Source organism: Nycticebus coucang, chromosome 6 (genome assembly GCF_027406575.1).
Source record: "Nycticebus coucang isolate mNycCou1 chromosome 6, mNycCou1.pri, whole genome shotgun sequence".
Taxonomy (NCBI): Eukaryota; Metazoa; Chordata; class Mammalia; order Primates; family Lorisidae; genus Nycticebus; species Nycticebus coucang.
The window spans coordinates 108,362,173-108,381,591 of record NC_069785.1 but is presented as its reverse complement, the minus strand read 5'-3'; the positions used below and the strand labels follow the sequence as shown (position 1 = coordinate 108,381,591).

The window sequence follows — 19,419 nt, the reverse complement described above, 5'->3', positions numbered from 1 at the left end:
AATAAATAAGAAAATACAATACATATGAGGAGAAAAACTAATCAATTGAAACTGACCCTGAAAAAAATGAAGATGCTGGATGAAAGACATGGCAATAGTCATCCCCTACGTCGATAAAGGTAAATTGAACATGTTAAGCAGAGAAATAGAAAATATTGGAAAGATCTAATTCAAACTTCTAGCATTGAGAGCAATGTCTGCGTTAAAAATGTACTGGATAAAATTAACAATAAACATTAGGTAAGGGGAGATTAAAGATATAACAATAGAAACCATCCAAAAATGAATGCAGATAGAAGGAAAAAAGGACTGCAGAAAATATCAGCAGGGCGTAAGAAAGCTGTGGGCCCATTTGAAGAAGGCGGATAGAGCATGTGAAATTTGAGTTTCGGAAGAATAGGAGACAGAGAGAAAAACAGAAAATCCATTTTCAAAGAACATGTTTATTTTTAAAAATTTGATGAAACTGTAAATGAAGAGACCCAAGAATCCATAACGAGCCCTAAGCACAAGCAAATCGAGAGAACTATTCACAACGCATCATAATTTACTTGTTTAAATCCAGTGATGAGTAACTTTTTATATTTATTTATTTATTTATTTTTGAGAAAGAATCTCACTCTGTGGCCTGGGTAGAGTACTGTGGCATCATGATAGCTCACAGCAACCTCAAACTCTTGGGCTTAAGCCATCCTCTTGCCTCAGTTTTTCTATTTTTGGTAGAGACCGAGTCTCACTCTTGCTCAGGCTGGTCTGGAATTCCTGAGCTCAAAAAATCCACCCACCTCGGCCTCCTAGGGTGCTAAGCTTACAGCCCCAAGTCCCCCACACCAGGCCAATAAGTAACTTTTTAAATAGCCAGAGCAAAAGGCAGAGGAAAAAATATAAGACTGACATCACACTTTGTATCAGAAAACTTGGATTGGAAAATAAAAAGGTTAAATGCATGTGTTGTACAATATACTGGTAAAAGTGCTTCATGAAGTTGAAAACTCAGGGCGAGGCTGCCTGTCGCTTCCTGCAGAATAGAGAACAAATAGAGGGTCAGGTCAGCTACCCAGCAGCTCGTTTCCCATCTCACTTCCCCTCCAAGAGCTTCCCTTGACTTCCATCTGTGACCTACATAGGATACTCGCCAAAGAGAACTCAGGGTGAGCTGAGAGTACATGACTTCTCTATTCAAAAGCACTTAAAAGGTTTCCTAACTTATTTCTAAAATTTAGAAGATGTACCAGGTGACCAGCAGGGCCCATGGGATCACCTTCCTCACCACTTCATTGAACTCTGTCTCTGTCCGCCCCCCCCCCGCAGTTCTCATAAGGCCTCACTGTCTCATTGCAGCTTCTTACACACGGTTAGCACATTTCTGTTCCTGGGCCTCTGCTTTATTCTGTGCTGGGACATTTTTCCTGGGTAAGAACCACACATCACATGGTTCGGTTCACTGCCTACTGTCCCTATTCTTTGTTCTGATTCCATCATTTTCAAGAAACCTTTCTGGAACAATCTATATGGAGCTGTGCAACACCCGTCACTGTGTGCTTCCCTTACCCTCCTCTGTTTCACTGTAACTCATCCATCTCTGACCTGTTCACGTATTGGGAGTCTGTCTCTACTCGCCTGAAAATAAGCTTTCTGAGAGTAAGGAATCCTTTTATTTTGTTCGCTAGTATGTCTTAAGCACCTAGAACAGAAGCTGGAGCAGGGTAAATGTGTACAAATATCAGTCAAACAAATACAAAGAGGTAGAAATAAGTCCAAATGTGGTCATATTGGGTGGATGAGGCACTGGAAACTGTTCAGTGAAATATTTATGCAATTTTGTAACTGAAGTGTCAGAAACCAAGAGACTGTATGAGTAAATATTTGAAGTATTAAGATGAATTTTAGTGTAAAATATAATGTAAGTGTGTTTCTAAGAAGGGACATTAATAATATACTTATAATGTAGTTTGATATAAAGTTGGTATAATGGAAAAAGGACTTTATGGCTCTAATCTCAATGTACCCATTCTAAAATATTTTGGCCAAAACCCTATGATGGTTAAGTACTAACAGAGGACCCTGAAGGCCTTCCTGAGTGGCAACGGATGTCTAAAAGCAGACTCTGAGTGATCCGTGCTCTGCACTGTGGGGACGATCTGAGGGGCAGAGCCTACACCAACATAAACCTCACTGCCCAAGACATCTTTATCTTGCCTGGTCACGTGATACCTGCACTCAGACTTCTAAAGTCCTGCTTTTTCCATAATAAGCTCCTTTGTTGGTTGTTTCCACCACCACCACCCCGTGTCTGATGCAATATTTGGTAACTCAGTGTGTGTGTGTGTTTGTGTGTGTGAAAAAGAGAGTGAGAGAGTGTCTTCTTTTAGGTTTCAACCCCTATTCACAGAAACCCCGCGAGAGAGGGAGGGCAAGGTAGAGACACACACAGAATGAGATGAATCAATATAAGAGGTAATGGAAGCAGGAGGACATTTCTATTTTAATATCTGCTCTCATGGTTTTTTCATTGTTTATACATAGCCTGCCTTAGATTTCCTTACCTCCTTGATTAATTGATTGCCTAATTAATTTATTATACAGTTGGGGAAATGAAATTCATGTATGTAGAATAAAAAATACCAATTAACTACATCAACAGTGACGCTAATTTGACCATCCGAGCAGTCAGCTATCACTAGTCATTGGACTTCATCACCAGCATTACTCTGCCATTTATTTTTCCCATGCCCAACAACTCTTGATCTTACTATGTTCAGTTTCCAGGAAAGAGGTAGAAATATCTTGTCATGGATAGTCGTTCAACAGTGGGCATCTGGGCCCGAACACTTGGTGTTTCAAATGATTGCTGTACCTGAAAAGAAAAAGAGGACCTAGATGGCATATGAATCTTTTGAGAAAAGACTCAGCAATATCTTGTTCCATAAACCAGGAATTGCTAGGAATGAGGGGTGCTCCTTGGATGATTGGATAAGCCCAGGGATATTCTAACTCCCTTCCAGGGCAACCCTGCCTCGTAGAATGGACACTCCGTGCCACACTGTACTTTGTTACCTCAAATGCTCCGTGCCTAATCTAAGGCCTTTCAACTTCCATTTCCTCTATTTTCCATTTCTGACCTATAAATCTGACAGTCAATATCCTTCAGGTCTGCTCATGACAGCTACATAAGGAACCCTTATCACAGCCTACTCCTAAAGGACCTTAAATCCCAGGGCCTTGTTTTTAAGGCCTGAACACTGAAACATTCATCATCGCCAACACCAACCTCATCTCTGAAACCTTTTGCACAGACTGATCATGATCACTGAGATACCATGGACCTTAAATCCAGCATTTATGTTTCTAGTCTTTTTTAATTTTAAAACAGAGTTTCACTCTGGTGCCAGGGGTAGAGTGCCATGGTGAAAATAGCTCATATCACAGCAACTTTGAACTCTTGGGCTCAAGAAATCCTCTTGCCTCAGCCTCCCAAGTAGCTAGGACTAAAGGTATCCACCACAATGCCCGCCTTTTTTTTAAGTAGAGTTGGGGTCTCACTCTTGCTCAGGTTGGTCTTAAACTCCTCAGCTCGAGTGATTCACCTGCCTTGGCTTCCCAGAGTGCTAGAATTATAGGCATGAGCCAATACACCCAGCCTCTAGTCTATTTTTAGAGACACTTTTGAAACTATAATGTCTGATTTATATCACTCCAAAAGGACTTAACATCATTAACACCTATTCACAGAAACCCTCACTCACGTTACTGAGAGACGTTCTCTAATCTATCAAAGGCGCGTCTCTTTCCACATAGTCTTCCTGTTCTCTACAATTTTGAATTTTGAAACAATTATACTTTCCTATGTTCTTAATAGCAATCCTATTTCTTTAAAAAAAAGTGGGGGGAGGGAATGCATCCATCCATTTATGTATCTATTTATTCAGTGAATATTAATTGAATGTCTGCTATGTGCCAGGCATGTTAAGGTGTTGAGAAAATCCCAGCCTTCCGAGAGCTTGCATTTCAGTGAGTAAGTTCATGTAAAAATTCAGGCACGTAAATAAAATACATACCGACAGGATGCCGCTAAGAGCTATGAGTGAAAAAAAAAAAAAATACAAGGAGGAGGAGGAATAAGGAATGTCTCAAGCTTTGGAAGGAGTATTAAGTCTTCCTTTCTAGACCATTCCATTCAAATAATGTGTTATTTTAATTGTCTTTTACACACCTTTATGGATCCTACGACAAGCTATGGTCATACATTTGGTCTATTTTGAAGCATCCACATCTCTCACGATAGCATGAGTCCCAGGCAGACTGACATACCTGTGCCTCATTTACCCTCTGTCCTAAGAACAGGGCCCATTACGTAATAGACCAACATAATACATATTTATTTAATACATTAAGCAATGAAAATTAATTCAAAATACTTCTCGTGTTTGAATTTTAGGAACTTAGCCCATGACTTACAAGTATTATACTTTATGTCAGTTTGTTCTACTGTGGTCTCCTGCTGGGATATATTAACCTCTTTTTCTCAACCAGATTTTAAACATCTAAATGACAGACCAGCTACCATACTACTTTTGCTTGCCTGACAAAGTCTGTTAATGTCACCTAAAATCTGAATAATGATAGATTCTTCCTGAACAAATATGTGAACAACTATAAGTAGAAAGAGGAGCTTACCTTCCGAAATATCTCCTCCAGGTGATAGCGCCAGGAATATTTCTGGAAGCATGCAACAAGCTGTGTGATGAAGAGGGAGCCCTTAGTCGTGTCTCTCCAGGACACATTATCTACAAAAATAGAGAGTGGAATGATTTGGACTGTGGTCTGCACTATCTTTTGTGTTTTGCTTTTGTTTCTGTTTGTTTTATTTTTTATTTTCATAAAAAGGAAAGCATAGCTCAGAATTATTGTAACACATTTAGGGTAAGAATTTATAATCTGATGTTACGCAGTTTCTACAAAGACAAATCAATCTGGCAGAGATTGAACTAAAAGGGCAGCTTGTCAGAATTGCAAAGGATTTCATAGTGAATGCATTTAGATACGTGGAGCTGACATTGGCATAGGCAATAGATACGTGGAGCTGACATAGGCATACTAGGTGCCTTCTGTTTATTCACTTGGCTTTGACCTTACTGTCATTATCCCACATTACAGAAGAAATAGAAACTAAGAAAAACGGGAACTTCCCTGCATTCACATAGCGACAAAAATGGCCACCTGGAGCCAACATCATTTACAAATCACAGCATGCTGTCCTTAACAATACAGACAGCAAAATGGATGAAAAGAACTAAAGTTTTACCTGTAGAAGATGAATAAAGCATGAACATGTACTGTGCAGAAAAGTGGCAACAGTTAAAAATAAAGTATTATGTACTTAATATTTGCTGGGAGGGTAGATCTTAGGTTGTCTTGTCACTCTCTCATTCATAAATAATAATGAATGGAGAGCTACAGAAATCTTCAGAGGGAAGGACTATGTTTATTGTAGAGATGTGATGATTTGAAGAGTATTCACTTATCCTTATGTTTGTACAATTTTATGTATGTCAGTTATATATCAATGAGGAAGTTTAAATAAATGGCTTAAAATTTTGAAAATTAAAACAGTTGAATGTAGTGCTCCTTGGATCATTGCCTAGAGGTGAAATGGAACCACTGTTCCCTGTTCCATCATTAGGCCTAACCAGTGGCGCCCTGTGACTTTCTACTTCTGTTGGAGGGCCTCCACACTCCTCTTGGGGCGTGCTGTGGTGTTATTATTCTACATACCACACTCTATGTGGAATCAGACCGGGAGCATGAGGGAAAGTGCTTGTAGTTGATGAATTGAGAAAGGACAGCCCGTCCAGGGATCCACAAAATCTCCACTGAAAATCTTAAATGCATTTAATAAAAAACTGAACCAATCTCTTATGTTTACATAGTGTTTGGTGAATGGGGTTTCTCTTATGGGGTTGCTCTGATATCCAGTATGCCTTTGATTGCAAAGTTTAACACTTACAATACAAGTAAAGTTTTTAAAGTGTGTGTGGAGAGGAGAATCTGTCCTTACAACACAGATAAGAAAATGTATAATATATAGACAAAACTCGAAATATCTGTCAGATCCTTGAGGGACAAGACCTGTCTTTAATCTCAAGAGTCCTTCAAAGGCAGCTTCCAGCTGCCACAAATCCCTGAATCCCTGAATGTCACATACGTGGGGTGGAGGAGCAGAAAGCAATGAAGTCCTTCTCCAGGTGGGTCTTGTGAACAGCATCATCCTCCAGGGTGTCAGGTGACTGTGAAGCGTTGACCACCAAGGCTTCCGGAGAGTCTCTGACCCACACTTCTCCCCGGTTTTCTGTAAAGACATGGAATTTCCACACACCACTGTGCCTCGCTCAAGGTGACGATCACAATTTTCCACCTGTCCTTTGTGTGTTCACAGTAACTCATTTCACACACGCACTCAACCATGCTGCCTTCTCTCTAATGCCACTGAGAGATGTGACAATTAATAGTAACCCCATCATGCAGTTGCCAGCTTTTAGCTAAATTATTTTTGGTTTTTATTTAAAGGGACCTTCCAGTAGCCATGACAATATGGATGTCAGGAAAAAAGAAATAGAAAAGTTTGATAGCAAAGCCCACAAGTTCCACGATCCCCACACTCGCTCCCCTTCAGTAACTATGGCGTGTGTGTAGGGGGAAGTCTGCTATTACGCGATGGCCCAAATTTCAAATCTAATTCTCACCAGACCAGATAATTTCAAAATGTCCTAAAACATGTTCAAGAGTAGCTGGCATCAAACGCCCTCCACTCTGAGGAGTATTTCTGTTTAACCTTGACTCAGGGATTCTACCGATCTCCTCCCCCACTTCCCTTGATTAAATTGTGTGGAAATTTCCCAGCTGAGCAGGCGACCCTGCGACACTGAGACACTAGGCAGTGGTTCTCAACCTTCCTAACGCCTCAACCCCTTAACACGGTTCCTGTGGGTCTCGACCCACAGGTTGAGAACCGCTGGGTGGAGGGTCCTCGGGCTCAGTGCGCGGTGTCTTTACCCAGGGAGGCAGGATTGTCCCCGTAGGGACCACGCATCGCGGTCCTCGGCAAGCGCCTCCGGGATCCTGGGACCTTCCCTCCCACGACTCACCTCCTCTACAGGCCTGAACGATGATGACCTTGGGTTTGTCTCGTAGACCGAGGCAGTTGCGGTTGTTGAATATCTGGAAGATGGTGTCATAAGGCAGCACGTCCCGGGCCTCCCGGCGGTGCGCGGTCCCACAGACTCCGTCCAGGACACCGTGGGACATGAGGACCAGGAACGTGCTGTCCGAGGACACGTGCTCGGGGCGGGCGGCGAAGGTGCGCAGCGCAGACTCCATGCCCTGGGGACGAGCGGGTGTCACCTGCAGGATGGGCCACCTGCCCGCCACCCGGTCACCAGGGAAGAGCAGGTGTCACCTGCCCGGAAAGCGCCGCCTGTCCGGCCGCCGGGTCACCAGGGGCAGCGCGAGAGATGCTGGGAACATTCTGGGCAGGGGATCCCACGGTGGGGGGCGGGATGGACGTGGCCTTTTTCTAACGCGGCAGTGGCCACCTCACCCTCTGCTGATCCCTCGTGAACCGCCTTCTGTGTGTAGCCTGTGCACGTGGCTCACAAAGCTGGCTGTCTCCTTTCTGGCCCTATCTCCTCTCTCATCACTTACTAAGGACCATGTGTGATCAAAGCACTACACACTTTCCTTCTGAAACCATCGTCCCTCTGAGCTCAGCGTAACACCAGACCTCCGGCCCCACCTGCTCCCTCCGCAGCTCAGTCACTCTGGTCTTTTCGTGCCTTTCAAGCGCCAGTGTCCCCTCCAGCATCACCCTGTCACGGGTACCGGCCCCACTGGGAGTTTCATCAGCTCTGGTGTCACCTCCTCACCGGGGGTTGTTCTGGGCCACCCCATCCAACGGCCCCCGACACCAATTCCCTCTCACTTTTTTTTAAAATTCTTTTTCCTGTTTTTTGTTCACTTACATTGATTTAGGAAGGCACATGCACACACCCGCCTGTGCAAATCGTCTGTTTTGCTTTTATATTCCTCGTCCCCTGCGCTCTAACCTGGTCAGTACCAGCGGGTAACTTCCTGTGTCCCTCACAGGCCCACCTGGGGGGCAGGGACAGCTCTTGCCCCGGATTGAGGACGCGGCGTCTGTTTTAGGAGAGCCCTTCTGCTTACACTCACCGCTCATAGTGTCCGGGCTGACTCACCCCTGAATACCAATCATAGTATGTCCAGTTTCATAGAACTGAAATATTCAGAGCTCTAAAGAGACACACATCTCACCTGTAGAATATCCTCGTTTTGCCAACATCCTTAAGCACAAACACACACAGAAACACAGGCTGAGGACGGTGAAGCAGCTGAGCCTTCCTAAAGCTAAGTGGTTGGTGAAGGACGTGGGTTGACTGTGTGGGAGGCCCTTACCTCGGCTGTGAGCTTCTCTTCTACATCCACGCTGTAGCCCAGGCTCTCGAGCAGCCCCTTCATCCCTTGGACGTCCAGGTCAGCCCCATCCCTGGGGGCGAGATGGTCAAACTCTGTATTGCATATGATGAGAGCCAGGCGAGAGCGCCCGTCTGCCTTCTCCTTTATGGGGTAGATCTGCAGGAGATGGAGGTGTAGATTTTACTTACCTGGGTCTGTTTTGAGAACACATTCACCCCACAATGTTGCTTTATTAAGGCCTCAGACAGCTGCCCTCTCCCCTAACCTCTACTAGAGGACCCTGCCTCCTGTCTCTCAAGAGCCCAGAACAAGAACCAGGACATATTTGAAAAGTTTACACAAGAATTTTTAAAAAACTAGAATAATTCCTACATCTCGCTTTTCCTTTTCTCCTCCACCGCAATTTTTCTTAATATTCAAGCTTCAGATCAAATTTCATAAAAACCAAGAGATATTTGTCATTGGCTCCAGTAAAAATAAATACACTACAGACTCTTGTTATTGTTATTTTGGTACTATTTTTAACATAGGAACTCATAATGTTTTGCAAGGTTTAATTAAATTTTAAAAATATGCTTCATGTCTAGGCCTTTCAGCTTAGATGCACAAAATTACTATTCAGACATGTTACTTTATAAACATGTAGATTCTAGAATTACAGTTGAAATTGTCATGAGTCCTAAATTGATAATCTGAATACATAAATGAAGAAAAAGAGTTGGCTGCACTTTATCATTATGTTTACACAGGATCAGAATCTGCATAAATCCCATGTTCTCCTCCTTGCTGGAAGCACGTTTGTAAAAAATTACCCAATCTTCACCCTAATATCTTAGTGTTTTAAGAAATCTTGCATTTAGCAAAAGCAATTGTTTTTCTCTGCTGCCCTGCTGCATGCATGGAGCACAGCACCTCTGCAGCCCGCTCTTTGCTCAGTCTCAGGAAATCTTCATGAGGGCAGAGCTTGAGGGTATCTGTGGGTTCTGCTGCCTCAGCTGGTCCAGCCTTGGTATTCGGAGGAGCTGCAGGATATACCACATTATATAAGTTTTGATTACTCCCTCAATGACCCAGGTTATCACCTATGAAGATTAGCAAGAGGGACATCCTAGGAAGAAGACTTCTTTGCATAGGAGATTATGTTTGTGTCTAACCTCTAGTATTAGGGGAAGCATCGTTACTGGGAAAGGAAAGAGCAGGCACTGACAGGGTAAACAGATCCACTCTGCAACAGATTCTGATAATCTGGGAAACACCTCAGTGATTTGAAGCCAAATTTGGCCTCCTCATATTCAGAGAAAACAATCTGATTTTTTTCAGTGGTGCTGCTCCAGGTTACTCACTCATCCGTGTTTTTGAGCAAATATCAAGGTGCTGTCTATTAGAAATGCAATATTAAATTTTATAATATTTACATTAAAAAGTAAGAATAAACAGGTGACATTAATTTTACCAACATATTTTATTTACCACAACACATCCAAAATACTCTCACTTCGATATGTTATTAGCCACAAATCGAGGTCTTACCAGCCACGTGTGGCAGTGTCCACAGTACTGGATCAGTGCACCACCTCGATTTGGAGTGGCTGCTCTTTTCTATGCCACACAACACAAACAGATACATAAACTTAATAGAATCTTGAATCCTATAATATTCAGGTGTTATTAAAACCATTGCATGAATTCTTCACCTTTCTAGAAATGGGCTTTAATTATGTCTCACCAAATTATAAAGTCAGCTATTTGAAGGATAAGTACTGTCTAGTAATAAAGTGTTGTATGTAGGATCAATGGGACAATTTTTTTTTGTCAGAAACTCTCATGTAACTCTGGTTGTCTCCCATCCAAAGGGCTCAGTGAGCAACCAAATATTTATAACACAAGGAACCAATCCATGTGTTTTGGAGAAGTCTGTTTCTGAGTCATTCTGATCTATTCCCTTGAGAAATGTAGTATCATCTGACATTGCTTAACTTCAGTTATCTGAAATTGTGCAAGACACTGGGAAATTCCAGAGCCCTCCCTTGAAGGAGAAGAAAGGAGAAATTCAGAAACAAAACTTAGAAGTTTGTCAAGGTCTAGACCAGGCGTCCTCAAGCTTTTTAAACAGGGGGCCAATTCACTGTCCCTCAGACGGCTGGAGGGCCGGACTATAGTTTAAAAAAAAAACTATGAACAAATTCCTATTCACACTGCACATATCTTATTTTGAAGTAAAAAACAAAATGGGAACAAATACAATTCACACCGCTTCATGTGGCCCGCGGGCCCCAGTTTGAGGACGCCTGGTCTAGACAGTAAGGCTTCCTGCCATGAAAGAAATGGACAGTCCTGTTACTTCTGTTCAGTTGTATGAGTCAACCAAGGCATCCTCTGGTTAATTTCATTAAAATGAGAGAAGTAATAGCATAATGTGTTAAATTTTTTGTTTTCATATTTTATAATGTCTTTTTAAATTTCAGTTATTTGTTTTAATTCGTTTTTTAATCGTGCTTTTAGTAAATATCTTTCTAAAGAATATGATACCAAGTTAATTCTAAAGGTGAAACCACTTGTAAGAGTTTGTAAGGATACCAGACCTTTTAAGCTTTTTATTTTTCATAGGTTAAACAATGACACATGATTTTTTTCCCCATTCCAGTAAATTCTGTCAACATGAAAGCATCCAGTATCCTTGAATAGTCCCTGGTCAGAGGTGTGTTTTCTCATCCAAAGTTTCCAGTTTCCTGTTTATGTATAGGTTTGGAGATTTCTAACATTAACAGTCATTTCCTAATGACCATATGTATTTACATATAATATTTTCAAGCAAAATGAGGAATTAGACAGAATTTCTATCTTACATTTGATAGCAACAGTAACATGAAAATAGATTATCTCATTACAGAATATTAGCTATTATAGTCCAGTCCACTACCCATATAGAGTTCTTAATTAGCTTGGCAATGCAATAGAAGGAATTAAAAACTTAGAATTTCAGATACAATGTTTAATTTTTGAGTTGTATGTCTTACCTAATGAACTGTTCAGGAATCCCTTCAAGTTGATACAAAGGGGAAAAGACTTGTACAAGGTACGACAAAGCATCTCCCTTGGCAAGCTGAGATTCAAGTGATTATCTCTGTCTGTAGAATAGTGCTCTCCACACAGTGTGCATGTATACATATGGGTTTGTTAAAGGAAACAAACACACAAATATTTATACCCAGCCTATCCTCTAGTCCATGTCATCCACACAATACTGGAAAACTTCAGAATTATACCCATGGCCAAAGGCATGGCCAGGACTTTTGCCTATTCTGATAGCCCAGCCCACCTGGGCTTATAAGCCTGCGGGGCCAGTGCACCTAAAGGTCCTGGGATCACTCTGAAGACTCAAGTGCAGATAGAGCCCCAGGAGCCATTGGACCCCTCCTGAGAGTGTGTACGGCTGCCTCCTTCCTGCCACCACCTCTGCTGCCCAAATAGCTTATTTTAGTTAGAATTTAATGCTCACTGTGATTCCTGGGGCTGCTAAAATAAGCCCTGAAGCCCTTATTAGCTCAATTCTAATTCCCATTTGCTACTGATTTTTTAAAAGTGAGATAGTTCCTATGTCATCTCAGGTTGGAGAAGAAGCAAAAAACCTACAACAGGTCCAAGCTGAATATTAATGAGAATGTGAGCCTCAGCCACAACCCTGGACAACTCTCAGACCAGCGTATGCTTCCTGGTGGTGGAAACTTTTCTTCTTGCTAGAGAAGGCTTATTGAAAAAGATCATTTGATATAGGGAGGTTGCAACAATTTATGTTGTCTTCTGATCATTATCTTTTGTCATTCTGGGTAAACACTAATATTTGAGGGCTGAAAAGTTCAGTTTATACTCTGTGACAAATTCAGTCTGTGACTGGTGCATTTGACTTTGAGAACATTTAGGTTCTAATATGAGGTCGGACAATTAAGATGGCAAACTCATTCTAGAAAAAGTGCTACACACCTCACTTCTGAGTACCACTTTAGTCACCTTTGAATTATTCCCCTTGGGAAGCTATGCCCCAATACCAGTGCCTACTCCATCCTTAAAAGCAATTTTAGAACTCTCTCCGGAATAACCATTAGAGCTGTTATCAAAAGGCACAAAAATATCACACAGCAAGACACTGCCCCATGTCAACACGGACACAGCTGTGAGACACTGACTGCCACTGTTAGGAAACCTTATTGGGACACCTGTGGGTCATGGCTCAAAGGAATAGGACGCCGGCCCCATAAACTGGAGGTGGTGGGTTCAAACCCAGCCCCCTGGCCAAAAACTGCCAAAAAAAAAAAAAAAAAACACTTCTGAAATTGCTTTGAAGTGTAGACCAGGTGCTGGAATCAAGGCACAGTTTCCCAAGGGGAGAACTTCCCACATGAGTGCAGTGATACTCAGCAAGGAGGAATGCAGCGTTTGTTTCTAGGATGAGTTTGTGAATTGTCAGACCTCATACTACTCATAATTCAATCTATGTCAAAAGTTTGGAGAAGTTATAAAATTTCATACATTTTATAGGCATTCTCCTAATCATAGTTTTGTAAGTCATAGAAATAAGTAAGCACTGGAAAATTCTAAATCTTAGCACCCATGTACTAAGTGTGATAATTAGTATTTATTGAGTACATAGCCTTCATTTGTTTATTCATCCTGTATTAATTATCTGCTATGTGCCAGGCACTCTGCTAATTACTCTTATTTACTGGTGGATAAACTAGCTATATTCTGGTGTCAGGACTTGGTAGACGTTAGTTCTGTTTACTGAGATAGAAAGGAGATAAAAATGAAACAGTTTGTCAGGGAAACAAGTGTTTAATTTTACATGTCAGTTTTATGAAGAGGAACATTCAGGCAGAAATATTGAATATTCAGCTAGAACTGAGTGAGTCTTAAGCTTGAAGGAAGCTTTCTGGATTAAAGTAGGTATCTTGGGAAGATGAGCACAGGCCTGGCATTACTGTGGTGCTACTCTTACATAGATTAATGAGGTGGCACTTTAATTGTTCCCCTTTCACAGATGGTAAAACTGATGACTAGGGACCTGGAAGATTAAGAAACTTGCACAACGTCACATCATCATTCACAGGTGACAGAATCTAGGTTTATATTTAGGTGTCCCTTATTACAAAATCTCTACTGTTAACTATTAACATTTTCGTAACAGTTCACAGCAATTTCAGGACTCAGCTTTTTAGCTACTTGGGAGCTGGATCCTACTCCATAAAAGACAATAGGCCTCTAAAAGGACAATGACAGGTTCAGTGAAAATGATACTTTAGTAAAGGAAGAATGGGGGATTACAGAAGATGCTGCCTGAATAGGACTTGAATAGCATCTGGAGAATTTCAGAAGGTTGCTGTAAAGATCCATTTTTACCTTCTTTGTTGGTGGGCTTTTCCTCCAGGTAAAGGCAGCTTTCAATAAGCAATCGAGCTGCCTCCTCCTGTTTCTCTTTTAAAGAGGCTCCGAAGATCCGGGCCTTGTCTTTTGTTCCTGCACTATGATATTTTTCCTTTTCTTCTTCCTTTATTTTCACCACATTTTTATCCAACAAGGTATTAAAAAATTCGTTGATGACATCTTTGCTGAAGGCTTCCAACATCTTAAGTGGTTTCTTGTTTTCTTGGTTGTTCTCTGTCAGAAATGAAAGATTCCTTCAATACTAGGAACAACTTATAGAGATTCGCTATCACTTTAGACACAGCTCTCTGAAATGTGAGAGACCCCCAACAATACATTCTGTTTTACTGTGTCCCCAGAAAATGACCTACCTATTTGTTGTTGTTATTATTGAGACAGAGTCTCACTATGCTGCCCTCGGAAGAGTGCCGTGGTGTCACAACTCACAGTAACCTCAAACTCTTGGGTTCAAGTGATCTGCTTGCCTCAGCCACCCAAGTAGCTGGGACTACAGGGGCCCACCACAGTGCCCGGCTATTTTTAGAGATGAGGTCTTGCTCTGGTTCGGGCTGGTCTTGAAGCTGTGAGCTCAGGCAATCCACCTCCCTTAGCCTCCCAGAGTGCTAGGATTACGGGCATGAACCACCACACCCATCCTGACACACTTTTTCTATTGTACCTGTAAAATTCATATCAGGCTGTGTGTAACAATTCCCACATAAGGTTTATGATAGCTCTCATATTTCTCCGGTGGCAGTGGACCTGACACTAATTTCCCAGCCATTAATTGTGTTCATACTTCTCTTTCTACTGTTCAGACTCCATGATGATGAGGAACTACCTGAAATGTGAGCTCCCTTGAATGTTCATGTTCCTGGGCAGACAGTAAATTCCTCCCACTGTACCTTCTTTTCTTGTCTCTGTATTTAGTTTCCTTCAAAAGCAGTATGTCTGTAAATTTGCAATTTTTATGCATATCCTCTGGCCATATATTTATGCTCAAAATGCTTAAAGGTATTTAGTATGCTTGCCAAATACACGAATTGATGAGTCAATGGACGACTATATCTACAGCCCAAAATTGTTAAGATCTAGTTTTCTAGCAAAACTTAGAATTGATGACTGGTCTTCTAGTATGGCATATTAATTTGACATTGGGTTAATGTGTTGTTCCTTGGGATAATTGAAATTTTTATAGGGAAATTCAGATGGAACTATAATTAATCTTTTATTTCAATATAAAAAATTGGATTTGGGCATGCTATGTAGGGAAAGGCCGGATAGCTCTTCACTTCTCAATTGACTCTATAAAGATAGTTATCAGTCAATCTAGATGTAAGATAACTTTGAAAAAAAGTAATGCTTTCTAAAGAATACATGTCATGATATAGAGTAGGAAATTTGGCTTCTCAGGGATTAAAATCCAGGGGTTCGGAATCTTGAGACCCCACTCTTAAATTATCAAATTGTATTATACAATACTTGGAGAACAGTTAATTAAGAAAAATAAAAACAATAAGATTAAGGGGCTTCAAAAAGATGAGTAAATTCCAACAGGTGAGATCACAAATGTGTTTCAGAAGAAGTGACAAAAACATTGGTCTTAAAATAGGACCTAGACTTTGGACTTAATTTTATAAACACAACTAATGTAACCCAACCATATGTACCCTCAATAAAAATGAAATTAAAAAAAAAAAGCCATGTACTGATGTGGAACAGAGGGTTTAAATAATTGCAAATGTCACCCATCAAGAATCCATCAATCCCGCTATAGAGCATATATCCAAAGAAAATTAAGTCAGTGTGTCAAAGGGATACCTGTATTTCCATCTTTATCGCAACAACATGAATACTGGCCAAGATAACGGAATTAACTTAAGTGTATGTGGATGGATGAATAGATAAATAAAATGTGATTTATACATATAATTAAATATTGACTTTTAAAAAAGAAACAAATCCTGTCATTTGTGAGAACATGGATAAACCTGGTGTACATTAGGTCAAGTGAAATAAGCCAGAAAAGGCACCAAAAGACCAATACCACATGATCTCAATTCTATGTCCGTGGAATCTGAGAATGTTAAACTCATAGGAGAGAAGGATAGTGGTCACCAGGGACAAGGAAGGGAGTCAGATGGAAGTCTGGGGGTGGGGTGGTCAAAGGCACCAAAATTACAATTAGATAGGAGGGTAAGTTCAAGAGATCTACTGTTGCACATGGTGATTATAATTAATAACTATGTATTAATTATATTCTTAAATTATTTGAAAAAGTAAACATAAGAATATGAGGTAATGCACATGTTATTTAGCTCAACTGAGGCATTCTACAATGGATACATATTTACTGAATATTGAAAAAGATGAATATGTACAACTTTTTTTTGTCAATTAAAAATGAATGAATTATAATAAAAATCAACTAAAGAAGTTTGGTCTAGGGTCTCTTTTCATAGTCTATACGTTCTCATGGCATCAATCTAAGTTTAAATAATAAATTAATGACTCTTAAATTTATAGATTTTGCCTATATATATATCTCACAGCATTGAGACCCCTATACCCAGACAATGAGACAGTCCGTATCCCACAAACACATTAAAATTAACTTTGAAGCAGAACTGATCATCTGTCAGTACCCCTTTTTCATTCACTCCTCCACATCCTCATAAATATCTAAACTCCAAGCGTAAGCAAGCAGCAAAACCAGATGACATTAAAACTCTTCTGTGTTATATCTCATTTTCCATCTCAGTTCAAATAGTACTAATTTTGCTTCTTCTAAAGTAGTCATGATTCATGTCCGTCTCTGATGGGAGAAATGTCTCTCTTGACTTTGTGCCATAGTCAAAGGTACAGGAGCAAAGTTTTATCTGATTTCAAGGATCTGGGGACCCCAACTATGGCAGTGAGACAATCTCAAATCTCAGAGGAGTGGGCATGTAGCTCAAAAGAGAGAGCTGCTTTCAATCTTTCTGTAACCTTACTCAAGACAGAACTGATTCCAAGGAAAGATTTCCAAGCATAAGTCCATACTTCATTTGAGAGAAGGGGTTGCAAAGCCCAGGGAAAGGCAGAGACAAGATGGCTGACTGAAGCCAGCTTTCCACAGAGGCTCCCATCCAGAAGGAGAGTTAAAGGACAGAAATTTAGCAAGTAACCTGGTGGATTTGAGCTGCACCAAGAGAGAAGGTTGAAGAACGCATATCAACCCCGCTGAGGTGAGCTACAACCCCAAGGATACAAACAAAAGGTACAAAATCCATCACCAAGTGGACGGGAGTCCCCTCCCCCATGAGAATGGCTCGGAGTGCCCCACAAACAACAAGCAGAGGTCAAAGGTCCTTGCACTCCACTCCACTGAAGAGACCCTCTAAAAACTGTACCTACCTCCCCTACTAGGGTGCCACGGCGTTCTCCTGAAAGGCATAAAACTGTATAAAATGGTACATATTCTCTACCTGCAACTCTGAGCTCCCAGCACTCCCCTCCACTCTCACTCTGAGGTCTGGAGGCCTGTCCCCGGAGTCCAGATTCTTGGGTGATTTCTCAAGGGGTGTGGACATTGCCTAAACTGCAGCTGGTCAGTGCTAACAATGGGGCATGGGAGTGAGGAGAAGACAGTCAGCTGAGAGGGAATCACATGGGAGCAGCAGTGCCTTGAGGCTCAGAGCAGCAGCCGTCTTTTAGCAACAATAGGGATAACTCCCAGATATTCTGAAGCCACACCCCCTGTCTCCCTGGGCAACCAGAGGAGGCCGGGCATCTACTCAGGTGGCAACCAACCTGGAACAGATCTGGGATGGAAACGAAGGCCCCATGAGTAAAGGGTTTGCCTGCGGCGGTACCGACCTGGGTGCAGCGCAGGGATGAGAAACACACTTGCAGACCCGGGAACTTCCCAGGGTGGGGCTGACCCAGAGGACCACTTTACTGAGTCTAAGATGCAACCAGCCCTCAGGGGATTGTCAGCCAATAGACAAAGAAGACAGGAGGCTAGAACTGACAGTTAACCGAATACAAACCTGCAGGTAACCGAATACAAACCTGCAAAGACAGGGCCTGAGGCGCAGGCTCTGGGAACTCAAAACAGCCTCTCTTATGCAAGGGAATTTAGCAGGGACAGAAACACATTTGCACAAAATTGTTCTGTTCTGTCAGTAACATCAATAGGGGCGGGGCTATAACTGAGTGAACACCCCCCAGCCTCCATCAAGTGCCTGAGGTTGTCAGGCCTTACCTCCCCCTGCTAGATAGAGGCCGAGTGCAGCGGCCTGGCTGAGCAGAAATAGATTTCATTGTGACTCAGGCAGGTGCAAACCCCTGGAGTATCTGTTCACTGCAGGCAACTGGGTCAGCCAACTGCAGGACTATCAGTGACTGGGTGTGACAGAGGTGAAAGGTGGGGAAGGAGGCATCAACCTTCCCAGACTGATCCATTTTCTGGGTGGCTACTCATGACTCCATGGAGCACTGGAGCAAGCCATATCAAAGTAGTCACCAGACCCCTGTGATCCAGTTGCCAGAGACCTTTTAAATTCTCCCACCTGAGACAGGTGCTGACTGCGACAATTGATTTGGACCTTTTGAACTGAGCCAATAGCCGGAGGACTATTCAGGTGGTGCCCCGGGTCTGTAGTTGTAGGAAGGTTTGATTTTCCTTTTCTAATTGTTGCCTGTGCGGGGCGGGGTGACTTAATTGCTGGTATTTCTCCACAGCTGAGACTTCAACCCAGAGTAACTATTTCACTAGGGTCAAACAGAAACCAGCTGAAAACAAGACAGAACCACTCAGCCCCACCACACCAAACAGGTCCCCAGTTTCTCAGGCCATAGCAGTGTATGGGTCCTTGACAAAGCTCCAGGGGAATAATAAAATGGTGTAAAACAATCATGGGGCATAATCAGTGGAAAAGCTCTGGCAACATGAATAACCAGAATAGATCAACCCCCCCCCCCCCCAAGGAAAGATATGGCAGATGTAACTGAAGATCCCATTCATAAACAGCTGGCTGAGATGTCAGAAATCGAAAACAGAATTTGGATGGCAAACAAGATTAATAAAATGTAGGTAAATTTGGAATTAGAAATCTGAGCAGCAATTCAAAAGTTGGAATTAGAAATTGGAGGAGAAATTCAAAAGTCTCAAGAATTTAACGAATTTAAAGACAAAACCACCAACGATTTTGACACACTGAAGCAAGAATTTGCAGCCCTCAAAGATCTGAAAAATATAGTAGAATCCCTCAGTAACAGAGTGGAACAAGCAGAAGAAAGGATTTCTGACATTGAAGACAAAGCCTTTGAACGTTCCCAAACTCTCAAGAGGAAGAGAAATGGAGAGCAAAAACAGATCATTCTCTCAGAGAGCTTTGGGATAATTCAAAGAAGGCTAATATCTGCCAAATTGGAATCCTTGAAAATGATGAAGTGGCCTCAATAGGCACAGAGGCCCTTCTCCATGAAATTGCGAAAGAGAATTTTCCAGACATGCCAAGAGATTCT

The 19,419-nt window shown here is 41.8% G+C and overlaps 1 protein-coding gene across 1 annotated transcript in view; it reads right to left on the bottom strand.

Annotated features, from left to right (window-relative positions):
• Window positions 1–423: 423 nt before the first annotated feature.
• Window positions 424–19,419, bottom strand: part of LOC128588555 (caspase-4-like) — a 34,402-nt gene continuing 15,406 nt past the window's right edge. Inside the window, exons 2-9 of the mRNA XM_053595456.1 lie at window positions 13,885–14,142; window positions 9,403–9,512; window positions 8,470–8,646; window positions 7,146–7,380; window positions 6,206–6,349; window positions 4,678–4,787; window positions 2,754–2,857; window positions 424–1,018 (exon numbers count right to left, since the gene is read on the bottom strand). Of these exons, the coding sequence (XP_053451431.1) occupies window positions 2,759–2,857; window positions 4,678–4,787; window positions 6,206–6,349; window positions 7,146–7,380; window positions 8,470–8,646; window positions 9,403–9,512; window positions 13,885–14,142 (1,133 nt within the window). The 3' untranslated portion in view covers window positions 424–1,018; window positions 2,754–2,758. The remainder of the gene's footprint in view (window positions 1,019–2,753; window positions 2,858–4,677; window positions 4,788–6,205; window positions 6,350–7,145; window positions 7,381–8,469; window positions 8,647–9,402; window positions 9,513–13,884; window positions 14,143–19,419) is intronic.